Genomic DNA, 16,938 nt, shown 5'->3' on the forward strand with positions numbered 1-16,938 from the left:
GAGAAGACTTTGTATTCAGCTTTTGGGGGATGTTTATGTCCATTAATCCCAGTCCTTCTAAATACTCACTTAGGGATCTTGTATGGATCTTTAATGATATTCTGTCTGGTTGATCTGTCTATTGGCTAAAATGGAGTGCCAAAATTGTCCACTATTGTTTGATTTATTCAAATACATTTTTAGTGTTATGAGCAGAAGAATTATAATCTTTGCTGACCCTTCATTTGCTGCATATGTGTTATTAAGAGTTCGTTCTTCTTCATCTATTGTTCCTTTAAGTGACAAGCAATGTACATCCCTGTCTCTAATTGCTTCCTTTAGGTTGAATGCTATGTGATCTGATGAGAGAAACAACCAGTGTTGTGGGGGGTTCTGAAATTTTTCTATTTTAAACAATAATTTATTTTTTCACTTTGCATTTTTTAAAATATTTTGGAAGCCCTAGCAGTGCTCAGAGCTGACATGCCACTCTCAGTAATAGTACCCTCAGTATTGTGGGCCTATTGGTTGTACATTTTGCCTGTTAATATTGGGGGACAACAGAGTTATACCTTGAGGTGGTCAGTGGATGCGATGCACTTTAAGAATTGAATCTCTTGCTTCCCAAATGCAAGGCATATATTCTACCATATGGATCCATCTCTCTGGCTGTCTTTTCTTATACCATTGATTTTTTGTTTTGATGGGAAGTGGGAACCCCACCCAGTGGTGTTCAAGGGCTATTCCAGAGTCTGTCCTCATTAGTGACTCCTGGCAGTGCTCAGACTACTCTAAAGAGTGCCAGGTAGTTAACAACATGCAAAGTAAATATCTTAGTTTCTGTACTATCTTTCTGGTCCCTCTTTTTCCTACTTGACTGGTTTAATGGTTTTTTTTCTTCAGATTAGAATTTCTTTGTGATATCCATCTAAAAACTTCTTCTCTATATATAGATACTCAAAACCAAAGCATTTAAAATTTAGCAGATTATAATTGTATTTACTATGATCTCCAAGTTTTGAACACAGATTTACCAGTGCTTCAATAATAAAATAATATGCTCTTATATTTGAGCATATTTAACCTTACATTTATTTTACCATTAAGTATTCAACTAATGTTAAGAAAATTTATATTGTTATCACTTATTGTTGGTCTTTTCCCTGATTACTTTAGAGACAAAGGAAAATCATTGAGACCACTGGAAGAAAATTCCATAGTTTTACCCATGATTAGCTTAAGTCTAACTATATTATTAATTTAAATTGTATTTCTGAAAATTCATTACATTAAACCTTACTGTGTCTTTGTTGTGATTAAAATTTGCTAAGCCTGTACTTATGTGAAATATTTAAGCTTAGAGAAATAAATTCATGTGTTACTTCATCCTGGTTATGAGGGACAATGTAATAATTTTTAATTTTATTGTATTTGAAGTAAGAAGGTTGCAATAGCATTAGCATTTATGTACAAAGCTTTTATGTATAGTTACTAAAAGCACGTTTCCTGCACCTTTACCATTCACCAAAATGCCAAAGACTCAACCACTGTTATTATATCCACTACTAATCACCTTTTTCTAACCTCCATCTTCTCCCACGCTGTAGTTTTGTAATCAAAGGCCAAGAGTTTGTCATCATTATATATTGTCATTATATTATCATCATTATATAGTTTTGTTTCTCTGTGTAGCACACATGAATAAGATCATCCAGTATTTGTTCTTTTTCTCTCTGACTTATCTTGCTCAAATAATGATCCATGAATTTTTAAAAATTAAATTGATATAAGATACACAATTACAAATTTGTTCATGATTGGACTTCATTCATACAAAGTTCCAACACTCATCCCTTCACAAGTATATATTTCCTGCTAGCAAAGTCCTCAGTTTTCCTCCCACAACAGATCCAGTCCACCCTATGGTAAACTCTCTCTCTCTCTCTCTCTCTTTCCTCTTTTGGGCATAAGACCCATGAAATTTTATGTCATTTTTTTAAAAAAATCAACATTTTATAAATTATGTTGAGTACTTTGTTCATTATAGTAACTTTGCATAGTTATAATAAAATATAATTGTATCTATATATCTATTTTATAGATTAGAAGACAGAGTATAGAGGATAAATTAGGTGTTCTGACCCCACAATAAATTCTAAAGAAAAAGTCTACAAAAACCACTTTGTTTATATCTGGTACATGCTTATCTATGGTTCTATGCAACTGGCAGATTTCCTATATGTCCTTCATGGTCTCTTTGTAAACTTGTTTAAATATTTGACAATATTTCATGCAGTAATGTTTATCTATTTTTTTCTTTACTGTTTTCAAAAGTGAGGTCACATGAAATTTCACTCACATAATAAATTTGTAAAATTAGCAGCCAATAATCTATCAACTCTTAGTTGGAGAGATGCTACAGTGGGCAAGATGCTTGCCTTGCATGAGCTGAACTTGGGGTCCCTGGCACCCCATTTGGTCCCAGGAGTAATTCCTAAATAAAGTTCTGAGAGGAAATCCTGAATACTACTCTATGTAATCCCAAATCACAACCAAGCAATGTATAAAGTATAAATCAGTCAACTCTTTCATTTAATGTAATAAATAAAAACATTACCCAAATGAGGGGACTGGGAATATGGGGAATGGTAGAGTACATGCCTTTCATGAGTTAGATTTGCAGTAAAACACCACACACACACACACACACACACACACACACACACACACAACCCTAAGTGAATTAACCAACTACATTTCATTGCCTTAGTTTTCTGAAAATTATTTTGTTATATGTTGCTGTCATTTTATAAAAAATGTTTTTATATTCAGTAAGTTTATCTCTAAGCATCTTTCTTTCAGAAATTTTCTTTCCTTATTTAAATTATTTCTTACAGCTGCAAACAGATATGATTACCATTTATTAGGAACTTGTTCAGTGCTAGTCTTTTTATTTTCTCCTTAAGAAAAAACTTCACAGGAATTTATTTAACTTTATATATGCAACTGACTGAAAATATGTCCATTTTTTCAATTGCTTACAACATTTCTAATAAAATTACTTATGTACTTGAAATCTTGAATTTAGAATTTTTAGATTTAAAAAAAATTTGAACCTCTTCTTCCTCTCCTTTTTTATTTTTTACTTTTAGTTCCAGGTGCAATATTTGATTTACAGCTTGCAGAAGTAGAAGCCACACAAATAAGAATCACTTGGAAGAAACCACAACAACCAAATGGAATCATTAACCAATACCGAGTTAAAGTGCTAATTTCCGAGACAGGCATGATTTTGGAAAATACTTTGCTCACAGGAATAGATGAGGTATTGCATTTTCATTTCACATCTTGGTGAATTCTTTGTACTTAGTTTTTCCCAGATAACTTGAAAAATACTGCTACTGTTGAACATAAAATATTTGAAAAACTTTATTACAGAAATTAAATAGGTCGGGGGTATGTTGATATTCTAGTTCAATCTTATTGGCATCTGACAACAAATTAATTATATTTTCTTTTTTTCAGTGTATGAAAAATGTTAATTGAGCAATTACGCAGGACTAAAAATACTTCCATAAGTGAATATTCTTATGATAATTTTGTTAATGAATTGATTGGAAATCACTGTTTTAGATTTATGTACTCTTTTAAAGGCCTTCTTTCAATTTGGAACAATTGCCTGTGAAAGGCACAGTAATTTTCATAAGTCTTGTTAATAGATGATTATGTCCTGTTTAGTCTTCAGAAGCTAAATTCTAAGTTTCCACATTAAAATAAAACTAACAGATTTTATTAGAGAAATCAAATTACTTATAGAGGTCTGTCACTTTGTAGATATAAAATAAGAGGATATTGTTTGCTTCTAATCACCCACGGAAGTCTTGTCATTTCCCATTGTTTCTGTTAGGACCTGCAGTACTGGTTTCCTTTTACTGTGTTTATCCATCTACCTTACCTGTAAAGACCTCATAGAATCTCCGGACTAGTCACATAAAGATAATGACTACTCTCAGAGAACCCCCAAAATAATTGTACTCAGAATCCATTTCTGCAGTTTAGAGACAGGTTTCTTTTGTTTTGTCCAGCATCAGGGCTTCTTCTCTTTTAATTTTTATTTATTTTATTGAATCACAGTAATATAGTTACAAGCTTTCATGTTTGAGTTACAATCATACAACGATCAAACACACCATCCCTCCACCAGTGCACATTCCCTACCACCAATATCCCCAGTATACCCCCTTTCTCACCCTCCCACTACCTTCATGGCAGACAATATTCCCTATACTTTCCACTTTGGGGAATTACGATCAGGGCTTCTTTTGGCTTTGCTGTGTATATGTATCCATTCTACTTCCTACCTCAGCCATCTACTTTTAATATCATCTTGAAAGTTGACCTTACTATGTGTTCAGTAATTCTTTCTCCTCAGGAAATTTCTGCACTTGTACCCAGGGATAAGTTTTAATCCTCTGTTGACTCTTCTAGTTTGCAAAAGATGTTGAACTACTATTCCTTTGATACTTGTTTGCTCAGGCCAATGGCAAAAGCTCATCTCTTTGTTTCTGCTGAGAAGGTCTTAAATTAGATATTTAGTGCTTTTAGAATTAGATTAGGGTCTTCTACTTCTGCTGATAACTACTTCTGCCAATGATAACTATTAAATGGCTATCCATACCTGTTTCCTCCAATTCTCTACCACAAATCTAAAAGGTTCAGGAAATGTCACTCTGTGATTCTCCCTCTATCTATATGGTTGTAATCCCTCTAATATAGTGGAGAGGAAGTAAGCTTTGCTGTCTTGAAATATGGACTTTTTGTTTGTTTGTTTGTTTTTGGGTCACATCCAGTGTTGCTCAGGGCTTACTCCAGGCTCTGTGCTCAGAAATCCCTCCTGATGTGCTCATGGGACTACATGGTCTACTGCAGATTGAACTGGCAGGCCACATGCAAAGGAAACTCCCTGTTCACTGTACTGTTGCTCTGGTCCCTAAAAATAATGAGTTAGATTTTCTGATTTGGTTACTTGTGGGATTCAAAGAAGAAAAGTTAAGAATGTAAACCCTTATTGGGTTCGATTGCTAAAATAATATATTTTTTTAAAATAATGTGAATTTAGGAGAATATGTTCACTTAAATCCTAGTTTGCAGCTAAAAATTTTAACTATCTATGACTAAGGACATGTTCATTTCATTGATAAATTCATTTAACCTGAAGAAAATTTGCTTGACCTCTTGAATTTTTTTCTCTAAAATAGGAATTTCTGTCCCCATAGTAAAGGTTTGATAATAAGGATTTCATAAGTTACTGTGTAGAGTTAGAACTGTAACTGGCATGTGCTAAAGGCAGTGATAAATTATGATAATTATTATGATTGTGATTATTAATCATGGCATTGCAACATTCACCCTAATTGGAACTCAATATTAGTTCTCTTATCCTTTCTTCTCTGTATATCTGTGATGGTATCTTCCTCATTAGAACAGTTGTGTTACTGATATTTCTGCTTCCCTGTGCTCTGGAACTCAGGCGGTTGTTTTGTGGACATAGATGCGACTGGAGCTCCAAATCCAAATGTACCTGGCTCCTTGCTCTGACTCAGCTCTCTTCTAGTTCTATGACTTTGGAAAAATGATCTTTCAGAGACTTGGTGTCCTGTATGTTAAAACAAGCATTATATGTCCATTCTACAGAGTATGGAGGAAATAAGATGAAAAAATCTATCATGTACTATATTTATTATTATTCTCCTCTTCTCAGTACCTTTCCTAGGGTGAGGGTCCTTTATTCATATTAATTAGTTGTTTATTTTTTTCTGCCACACCCAGCAGTGTTCAGGGCTTATACCTGGCTCAGTGCTCAGTGATCACTCCTGACAGTTCATGGGGACCATATGGGATGACAGGAATTGAACCTAAATTTGCTGAGTAGAAAGGCACCCTACCCACTGTACTACCCCAGCCCCCAGGAGAAGGGGACTTCAAATTATTTTTAAACTTCATTGTGTAGTCTCTACTTCCTGTCTCAAGAGTTCTTTTATCCTTGAAGGTTTGTTGTGAAAGTTGTGGTGATCACTGCTCATGTAATGTTAGCATCACAAAAGACAGTTCATCTTGTCCAAGATACACCCTATTTGCCACTCTAGCTTTGGAAACAACTATTCACTCACAAACACTTCCTCCTGTTATGACTTGAAAAATTTTGGATTCATGTAACTAATTTTTTAAAAAATAAAAATTATGTACTGGGCAGATTTCAAATTGTTTATAAAGATATTTCTGAGAGTTCTGTTTTCAGTTACCTCATCGTAATTTCTATGATGAGCTCATCATTTCTGTCACTTCTTCCTATTTGTATGACCTTCTTCTCTCCTACCTTTCGTGCTGCTTTTCCTCTGTGACAGTCTGCATTACTAAATAAGACTACTGGGGAAGTTCACTCAGGAGCCACTGCATCTTAACTTGCCTCCTGCTCTCTAGTGCTTTATAAGATAAAATAAAACAAGAATCCTTGGTTTTAACAGGTCTTGGTTCATGATTGTAGCAGCACTTGGTCCCAAGAAAAGATAAAGTAAACTGGGAAAAGATATTAGACAGAGATCCTGGAACAATGATGGAATCTGTGATGGACATACAAAACGAAAGTCTGTCTAGAGAATTTATAGTCTCTGTGTCAAGGAGAGAGCTTGGAGAGAGTCCTATTTAAGGCTAGATACAACACATAGACTTAGAATTCACTAATCTCTTGAACTGGGCCCACCACAGAGCTCTAACCTCAGGTCACTCTCTTAGGTTTTAGAAAGTATTTGTATGTCTGACATCTGTCTATCAAACAATGACATTGTTATCTATTCATTCATTAAGGCTTGAGACCCTGGACTGGTTTCTCACTTTGGTCATACATAACATTCAATAGCTCCTCAACTTAATAAGCGTTACCAATTATTTCTGCCCCCAAATAATGGCATGCATCTCTATTTTACCCTCGAGGAGGAACAAATAGCCTTCTGTCTGGACTTCTGTTATTTTTTTACTGTATTAGTTTTCCATTTTTGTGATATAATTAGTCACATGGGCTGGAGAGATAGCACAGCGGTAGGGCGTTTGCTTTGCGTACAGCCAGCCTGGCTGAGCCGGGTTCGATTCCTCTGCCAAGGAGAAATCGGAGAGCCCCGCAAGCTACCAAGAGTATATTCAATATGCCAAACACAGTAACAACAAGTCTCAAAATGGAGACGTTACTGGACCCGCTCGAGCAAATCGATGAACAACGGGAGGACAGGGGCAGTGCAGTGGCAATTAGTCACACATTTAGTTTGAATTCACACTTTTTATCTCACAGTTTTCATAGGTTAGAAGCCCAGAGTTTTTTTCTTTTTTAAAAAATTTTATTTTATTGAATCACCGTGAGATACAGTTACAAGCTGTCATATTTGAGTTTCAGTCATACAACGTTCAAACAACCATCTCTCCACCAGTGCACATTCTCCACCCCAATCTCTCCAGTATACTCCCCGTTTCCCACCCTCCTCCTGCCTCCATGGCAGACAATTTCCCACATACTTTCTCTCTCTCTCTTTTGGGCATTAGAGTTTACAACACAGATAGCAAGAGTCCATCACTTTTTATCCTTTATCTACTTTCAGCACACATTTCCCATCCTGACCAATCCTTCCAACCATCGTTTTCTTAATGACCCCGTTCTCTATTCCAGCAGCTTCTTCCCTGGCTCATGAGGCAGGCTTCAAACTATGAAACAATCTTTCTGGCCTTTGTGTCTACCGTCCTTGGGTGTCATTCTCATGTTATGTTATTTTATACTCCACAAATGAGTTCAGTCCCCCTATGTCTGTCCCTCTCTTTCTGACTCATTTCACTTAGCATGATACTCTCCATATCGATCCACTTATAAGCAAATTTTATGACTTCATCTCTCCTAACAACTGCATAGTATTCCATTGTGTAGATGTACCAAAGTTTCTTTAACCAATAGTCTGTTCTCGGAAGCCCAGAGTTTCTGACTTAAGTCACTGCCACTGTCCTTCCATTGTTCATCAATTTTCTCGAGCGGGCCCAGTAATGTCTCCATTGTGAGAATTTGTTTTTACTGTGTTTGGCATATTGAATACATCATGGGTAGCTTGCCAGACTTTGCCATGCAGGCGAGATATTCTCGGTAGCTTGCCTGGCTCTCCGAGAGGGATGGAGGAATTGAACATGGGTCGACCTAGTCGGCCGCTGGTAAGGCAAACGCCCTACCCGCTGTGCTATCACTCCAGCCCCTGACTAAAGTATATTGTTTTATTAATATAAACAAACAATAATATATAGGAATAATATATAGGAAAGTATGAAGATACTTATTTTAATAATCTAATTTAGTTCCATAGGAGAAAATTAATAGTTATAGTTTTCAGTAAGTATCTTTACAAAACAGTTTATGAATACTATTTACTAATTGTAGAAGCAAAAGTCATGAGAAATGAGTACACAAGTAAATAAGAGTGTTGCTTCTCTGATGTAAGAGTAGGAGTTAGGATATTTTAATTTTTACCTGTATTATAAATTCTTGTCATTTTAACTTTATTATTGTCAAGGGTATATGATGTTCTGGTGTAACTTTACGAATATTGTATACAGGGGTCAGAGTGATGCTACAGTGGTTAGGGTGCTTACCTTGCACATAGCACACCCAAGTTTAATCGGCAGTATCCCATACTGTTCCCTCAGAAGCACCAGGGTAATTTCTGAGTGCCAAGAGTAACTGCTGAGAATTGTAGGGGGTGGTCCCCAAATGAAACAAAATAAAAACAATATTATATACAATCGTTCTGTGTGAGACTTGATCTGATACCACAGACTTTATATTTATTTTTATGATTACCCCTAATAATTCCTTAAGTTAGCATGCTGAAATAAGTGTTAGGTTTGGTTTTAACACTCAAATACTTGAAAAGATATAAGAGAAAGTTTAATTTCAAGGTTTTTAATTTCTATGTCTAAATTTACATATGATTTTCATAATAGATTATTAGAAATTTGGTCTCTGTTAACAGCACTTTCTAGTAGAGAAGTTTTAAATATTCATCTTTGGGATATCAGACATGCATTTAGTAGTAATTAAAAGTTTTTAGGAATCATGTTCTAGAAAATAGGGAAATAAAAATTATCATTTGATTATTTTGAGTTAAAATATTTACCAATATACCCTATTTCTGTTCTCTGTACCTTTATAGTGGATTATAGTGGCTTTGTGACTGGAATTTGCGCAGGGAAATGTTCCAATTCTATTTATTATCTTACTACTTTTGTGAACTTGAACAGATGACTATAAATGTAGTTAACTAATATTTATCCCTTTGGCTATAATGAATACTGCCGTTATAGTACTCTATAATATTTAGATATATAGTAGCTTTAAATTATACTCTGTAGTAGTAACAATAGTGCATAATGATTTAACTTTTAATCATTTGAAGACAGTGACTATTTTTCTCTAAAGTTTAACTTCCACACTGCCTAGCCAGTCTTGGATTTCAAGTTCTCTTTATTCCCTGTGTTTATTTTATACTTGTTAGAAAGCATCTTATTCAGCTGAATGAAATATTGCATATATGGTTTGACTGGAACTAACTGGAACAGTTCCTTTCTTTTCCTTTGGTGTAAAATTTCTATTTTATTAGTGAAAGAATGCAATGAACACTTTGGGGAGAGTCATTCCACTGAAATGGAATCTGAAAAACCCTAATCATTTTCCCACCTACTCCCTTGAATTGAGTCTCACAAATTGGCTTATATTGTTCTTGTATTATTCTTCTAGTAAATAGTCATCTTGTATTGTTCTAGTAAAACCTAAATATTATTTTTGCCTTAAAACGTTCAATTTGTTAAAAATATTCTGAGATTTATAGTCACATCTTGTGAGCCAACATGTTACTTAAGTTTATGGATACTTGTCACTAGTGTATATAAAAAAAGATAGCCAAATTCTTATATAGTTGCTATGGAATAAGGTGGAGACAGGATTAGAGAATAGAGAATTGTGTAGGGAATTTTGAGATTACTTGACTTCATTGAGCATTAGAAATAAAGAGAATCAAGAATCAAAGAATGGTTTACTCAAATAATAAATTGAATAGCTCCCATTAGGATGTTTCCAAACATGCTAATTACAAACTTGTCTTTTTACTAGTACTTGAAACAGTACAAATAATGCAATAATAGTCCAATGTAAATATAGAAGTATTTCATAAATTAATACAAACTTTTCTTTAGTTTAACCAAGTGAACTTTGAATATCTAAATTAATGGGAATAGAATATATCAATAAGTAAAATTACATTCACAATAAAAATAATTATTTCATGTAGAATCAAGTTGGTTTATTCAGGTGGATTTGGAATTTAACTCTAAAGACTTCTAATTCTTTCACATAAATTCCAAAGATTCCTGGGTAGCATATAAGAGGCCTTTCATGTTGATGAATTGTGACATTCCCTCACTAAATTGTTTTCGACCAGGGACAAGATTTTGCTATCTAAAAGACTCTTGGCAGTCTCTGGAGACATTTTTCATTGTCACAATTGGGAGATGCTTCTAGTGGTAGGACCCAGGGATGCTGCTAAACCAAGTCTCTAGAAGACAAAATTGTCACAGAGTAGTCAGTAGTGCTGAAGCTAAGAATCCTTAGTAACTTAATGTGTACAAAACTTTTAGGAGCTATAAGTGCCCTTTCACTATTTTATTTTCATTTCCATGCCTGATCCCTCACCATTATTCAGTTATATTCACATTATTCACATTATTCATTATAGTGATTCTCATCATTTCTTGTTGTAAAAAGATCTTGTTTGTACTCTGTAAAACCTAACAGTGTCTTAAAATATATTGATATTATATTGGTTTATGAATGCTCCTGGCGTATGACTTTAATTCATGGTGTATAACTGCTTTCCACACTATACCACACTAACTACCAAAATGATCAATTTCTGTTAACTAATTTTTTAAGAGACTCAAGTGTGATAAAAATTCATACCATGATACACTTGGTGATAATTAGTAACATTCTCAGTTATTAGTACAAACAAAAATGTTATGTACAAATCATGCCTCAATAGGAATGGTCTTTTACTGAGAACCTGGGAGAGATTCAGATTGTTGAAGTTATTCAGGTCCACGTTTTCATTGAAATGATGATTTATCAGTGAAGATGTTTAACTTAGTTAATTGATGCGATCCTGTGATTTAACTCTTAGTAGTTTATATGCCATGGGTATAAAATATTAAGAGGTTTAATAAAAGTCATAGTTTAAAGGAATTTCTTTGTATGCCCCTTTTATACCTTCTATAGTGATTTGTCAACAGTAGATTCTCGAAGGGTGGCTGATTGATAGTAGAAACAGCTGTGTGGTTCAGGCATAATCTATTGACTGGAATACCAGAACATCTCTAAATTATGTTTGTGATTCATGCCCTAAGCTATTTCCTTATGGAGGCCAGGCCAGAAGTGAGCCATTGAAAGGCAGAAGGGCTCTGCCTGGTCCCATATAGTGTTCCCTATTCGAACTTCCTTATTACAGCATTTTTATAACACATTTACACGTGTCCTTGATGTTAATTATAACACATTTTGGCTAAAGGTAAAACATGACTTATTTCATTTTTATCATGATTTTTGAAGCACTGGAGTTTTTCTTGAATTTTTTTCTATTTCTTTAACTCTCAGAAATACTATTCTTATACAACCTGTCTGATAAGTAAGCTGTGTGAAAATGTCTTTCCTTCTTGATGTTTTTCCTGAGCACTTCTTAATTGTTTTAATGTAAAACAAATGTTCTTTATATTACTATGTAATAGAAAACATGATTTTGTTTTTAGGAGTAAAAGCAACCTAAAAATGTAAGATATGTAAAGTAGCTCTACCAAAATTAAAAATAAAAAGTAAGCATCAACGTTATCGATAAATTCTAAGAGTTTAAGAGCATAAAATCGAGATTAAATAGAAAAAAATTTTAAATAAGGGAATTCGAGAGGTGATTTTTGAAGCAAATTTGCAAAGTTATTTACTTAAAGTTCTTGATATGTTTGATGTCAAAATTTTTTTTTGGAATATTTCAAATGACTATAAAAATAGATAGTACAAAATATATTTTAAATGAGCATAAAATAGATAATACGAACTATATTTTAAATGAGAATAAAGTAAAAATATAAAACATTTCACATGGATGTAAGAACAGATAATATAATGACACACTCATTGCCTGTATTCAATATTTTTAGTACCTTATTGCTCCTACCTAAGTTGTCTCCTGCTTTTGCTGTTGATGCAGGCTTACTTTAAAATAAATTCCAATATTCACATCACTTTGTTCCTACTTACCTCACTAAGTAGAGATCTCTAAAAAGATGGACATTTAATTTATTCAAAAATTAGATTACTAGAACAAAATTACAAATGTCCTCGGTAAGATCTAATTACTGAGACCATATCCAAATTTCTCTGATAGTCTTCTAAGGCCAGATTGGTGTGTGTATGTTTTAATTAAAATGCAAAGTACACTTGCCTTTGTTGTTTAGCTTTATTTCCAAAGTGAGTAATGCTCATAAAATATTTGATATTATTTTATTAGAACACTCTTTTCTCATTTTGTTTCAATTATTCTGTGTAGAGAGAAAGCAGGAGAGAATCATCTTTTAATTTCATCATAAACCTCTACTGCATTTACCCATGATTTTCTCTAGATCTTTCATTTCAATGTTTTGGAGACCGTGATACTCATGAAATATGTTATTCCATGAAGCAGTGACACTTAGGTAAAACAAACCTTAGGTACAGAGTACTGATATATCTGTGGTGAACCCTATTAAAAACTCTTGTCATTTTTTTCTTGCTTTTTGGGTCACACCCAGCGATGTACAGAGGTTACTCCTGGCTCTGCACCCAGGAATTACTCCTGGCAGTGCTTGGGGAACCATATGGGATGCTGGGAATCGAACCTGGCCTGGCTGCGTGCAAGGCAAATACCCTACCCGCTGAGCTATCGCTCCAGCTCCTTGTCATCTAGTTTTATTTACAGCTATAACTTCATCTAACAATAAAGAAATTCTTGTTATCATCATGAATCAAGATGGCATGTACCCAGGCCTATAGCAGCTTGGTATACAATGAGGACAATTAGATACTGAAGAAGAAACATTGTAATTATAAAGGCAGTTCTTAAAATACCTTTTGGGGGACTGGTTATGTTTAACTCATCACTGAATACTTGCATATAAAAATAAACATTCATCTAGCGTAGTATGAATGCATGTATGACATGAGTTGAACATTTGCATAATGCATAAATAAATGTCTGGTTTTACCATAGAGAAACTATAACCAGTCTTTTGGGTTGTAGAAATAAATAAAAATAATAATAGTAATGTGTTAAAGTGATGAATGATTTAAGTCACTATAAATCTTAGAGTGTAACAAAATGAACATTTACTTTCTTATAAAGCATGATTCCAGTTTCTAATTTTTAAAAAATGCATGATAGAATTCATGTCACTGTCACAGGTTGTCTTTGTAAATAGTTGATTTTAATTACAGTATCTAAAAGACCCCCTGGCTCCAGAAAATGCGAACACAGTGGAGTCAATGGCAGAGTTACTTGAGGGCTCAGCAGAGATGTCTTCTGACCTGTATTCACTTGCTTCAGTTATCTATAACAGCCATCCACATACCCACTTTCCTGCAAGGAACAGAGCTGAAGACCAGCATGTTGGTAGGTACAGTTTTATGTGCTGCAGGATCTGTTTAAGTCACTGGTCCTAGGTAGCAGAGATATGAACCTTAACTTAGAGTTCAGCCGAATTATTAATGGGCTGGAGTCAGATTTTCTTTTTCTTTTTTACTGTCGGATAACCTCCTGTGGCAAATGGAAATGCCACACAGGGAGGAGCTGGCCCCTCCTAACCCATTTGACCTTCCTCCCCAAGAAAGTAGCACCCTAGAGCCTTTGGCCAAGCTGCATAGACAATCAGTTATTACAGTTGCCAAAGCAGGTGTGATGGGAAGGGATTAACATATCTTCAAATCATTTACAGGCCTCACACTCTCTGCAGCTTTTGACTAATAGGTTTTCAAATGTCAGTAAGGTAAATAGGTCAGAAAGTTACAACTCTAGTGCACGGGGTGATAAACAGGTGTAGGTGACCCCAACAACGTGGTGATGTCATTAGTGTATACACTTGTGCTTCAGGGTCAGTGGATCTTAGCATTGTTAAAAGGATAGTGTTATATATATCCGAAGTAGAACAACTTCTAAATTATCTTGCTCATTTTCTAAAATGTTTAATGCAATAAATATTTGTTCGTTGCCACTGAGATTTGTCTCATTCCAAATAAAAAGAACTATATTATTTTTGATGGTAAAATTAGTCAAAATTTCACAATATATTTGGTCTGTTTTTATCCTTTTACTGATCATATGTGTGTGTGTGTGTTTGAGCATGCATGTGTATGCACACACATAAGGAATTCAAGAACAACCACAGAAATGGAGAGTCCCATTATTTATAAACAAAGATTTCCCATTTGGCCCACTTATTAAATAACATGGTTCAAAGGACAAGTTCTAAATTAAAAGGGGAAAAAAAACTCAGTTTATACAATCCTTGCAGATAGTGTCAGGTGTCCAAGTATGCTTGCTTTAAGGCATTGTTGGGTTTAGAATTGATAAGGTACATTTTGACTCCAAATAAAAAATTAACTTGATAACTTTCAAATATAACATAGCAGTAATATGATAATATTTCAGTTTGATATAATTTGTTTTATTCTAGTTTTCTTAACTAGTGTCTTTTAGAAAGTTTTTGAAGACAATAATCTCATAGTCTGGTATTAGCGTGTTAAAAATGAGAAAATCTATACTGTGAAAAAAAACAAAGTCTAACCATATTAGAGGGTTAAGCATATTTATTCATAACCATACACATAATGTGTAAAGAAGTGTTTTCATATATTAAAATTACTGATGTCAAATTTAAGATTTCATTCTGCTAACAAAAATAACTTTTTAAACCCAACTTTATTTTAAAATTTATTTTAAATAGAAACTACTAGGAATCAGTATATCACTGACATTACTGCGGAACAGCTGTCTTACGTTATCAGGAAACTTGTACCTTTCACTGAGCACATGATTAGTGTATCTGCTTTCACCATCATGGGAGAGGGACCGCCAACTGTTCTCAGTGTTAGGACACGTGAGCAAGGTAAGATTGTGTCTCTCTGAAAATAATTACCTGCAAATATTTCTCTTGTGTGTTGTGAAGCACCATTTTTATTCACAGTAATTGTTCATTCTTTTTTCTAGTGCCAAGCTCCATTCAAAATATTCACTATAAAAATATTAGTTCTTCATCAATTATGTTGTATTGGGATCCTCCAGAGTTTCCAAATGGAAAAATAACTCACTATACAATTTATGCAATGGAACTGGATACAAAGCGAGCCTTCCAGATCACTACTCTTGACAACAGCTTTCTCATAACAGGTAGAACAAAGCTGAGGTTTTTTTTTGAGCTGTTTTTTATTTTTAACATTCCAATTCTGGTGGAAAACATGCATCTTTCTGTGCCTCAAACATTGCAGGACATGTGTTGCATCACTAGCGTTGTATTGTTAAAATGTAAAAAATACATACACAGGGACTAGAGAGATAGTACTGAGATTAAGGCTAGCATGAGACTGTGCCTGACATAAACCTAGTTTGAATCCTGGTACTACATATGATTCCCCAGACACTGTCAGGAGTATGCCTGAGCACACAGCCAGATGTAGACTCTGAACTTAAAAGATGCATGGCCCCCAAACCAAATAAAAAACAAAAATTCATACAGAAATAATTTAATTTAATATGTTTTTGTTAATTTTTATGCCTACAGACAATAAAAAAACAAGTTTACAAGTATCATAGACATATACTTCCTGCAATGAAATTTTTATCTCAGCATTAAAGGTTTGAATGAATCAGTGTGAAAATCATCTGAGATATCATAACTGATATCATAACATCATAACTGAAACATCAAAGTTATGCAATATCATAACTGTTGATGTCAAAAACAACTTTACTTGCAGTGAGCTAAACATTATTTTTTTTAGTCTTAGGTTACCACCTATTTTAGGAAAGAACTAAAACATAATCAATTTGGAAAGGCTTTCAAGTCCAGGAAATTCAGGGAATTGGGACAATAAGGAAGTTGATTTGGAGAGGCAGTGTCCCCAAATAATTTTTCACAAGTCCTATGTTAATGTCTCTAATCTGAGACTTCTAATTTAAGTACTTTAAATGAACTGCCTCTTGTGTTTCAGGGTTAAATAAATATACACGGTATAAAATGAGAGTAACAGCCTCAACTCATGTTGGAGAAAGTTCTTTGTCTGAAGAAAATGACATATTTGTGATAACTCCGGAGGATGGTAAGAATGCCAGATTCTACTTGTTTCTTTTCTTGATTTTTAATTTAAAATAATTTTACGTTTTCCCAATTGTGATTGGGCCCAGGAGTGACTCCTGGCAATATTTTGTCTGCTTGTTCAGACCTGACAATTTGGTACTGGGTACAAACTCTAAATTCCAATTATGGGAGATCCCAGAATTGGAGGTCCCAGAATTGAACCCCATGGTAGAAGATTCCTGAACTGGACCCCAAGTGTTGGGTATTCAGGAACCACCAGCATCCAATTCCTGTCAGAGTGAGGCATGCAGTATCTGGGATTAAGCCTAGAACCTTCTATGTTCCAGCATAGACTGTTTGTTTATTGTACTCTCTTCCCAGCTCCTACATACATTTTAAATAGAAAAAATCAAATAGTGTTGCATCCATAATTTGACCTTCCTCATGCTGATGTGGTTGGAAGCAATGTACATGAAAAAAAATTAATCAGAACTTTGTTTTCTTCTC

The 16,938-nt window shown here is 34.3% G+C and overlaps 1 protein-coding gene across 1 annotated transcript in view; it reads left to right on the plus strand.

Moving 5' to 3' along the window:
• The window catches only part of PTPRQ (protein tyrosine phosphatase receptor type Q), a 229,001-nt gene that overhangs the window by 32,508 nt on the left and 179,555 nt on the right, over positions 1–16,938 (plus strand). Inside the window, exons 9-13 of the mRNA XM_056117635.1 lie at positions 3,132–3,304; positions 13,577–13,751; positions 15,082–15,243; positions 15,345–15,524; positions 16,346–16,453. Of these exons, the coding sequence (XP_055973610.1) occupies positions 3,132–3,304; positions 13,577–13,751; positions 15,082–15,243; positions 15,345–15,524; positions 16,346–16,453 (798 nt within the window). The remainder of the gene's footprint in view (positions 1–3,131; positions 3,305–13,576; positions 13,752–15,081; positions 15,244–15,344; positions 15,525–16,345; positions 16,454–16,938) is intronic.

This window comes from Sorex fumeus, unplaced genomic scaffold, assembly GCF_029834395.1.
Source record: "Sorex fumeus unplaced genomic scaffold, SorFum_2.1 ptg000003l, whole genome shotgun sequence".
In the NCBI taxonomy this organism is placed as follows: domain Eukaryota; kingdom Metazoa; phylum Chordata; class Mammalia; order Eulipotyphla; family Soricidae; genus Sorex; species Sorex fumeus.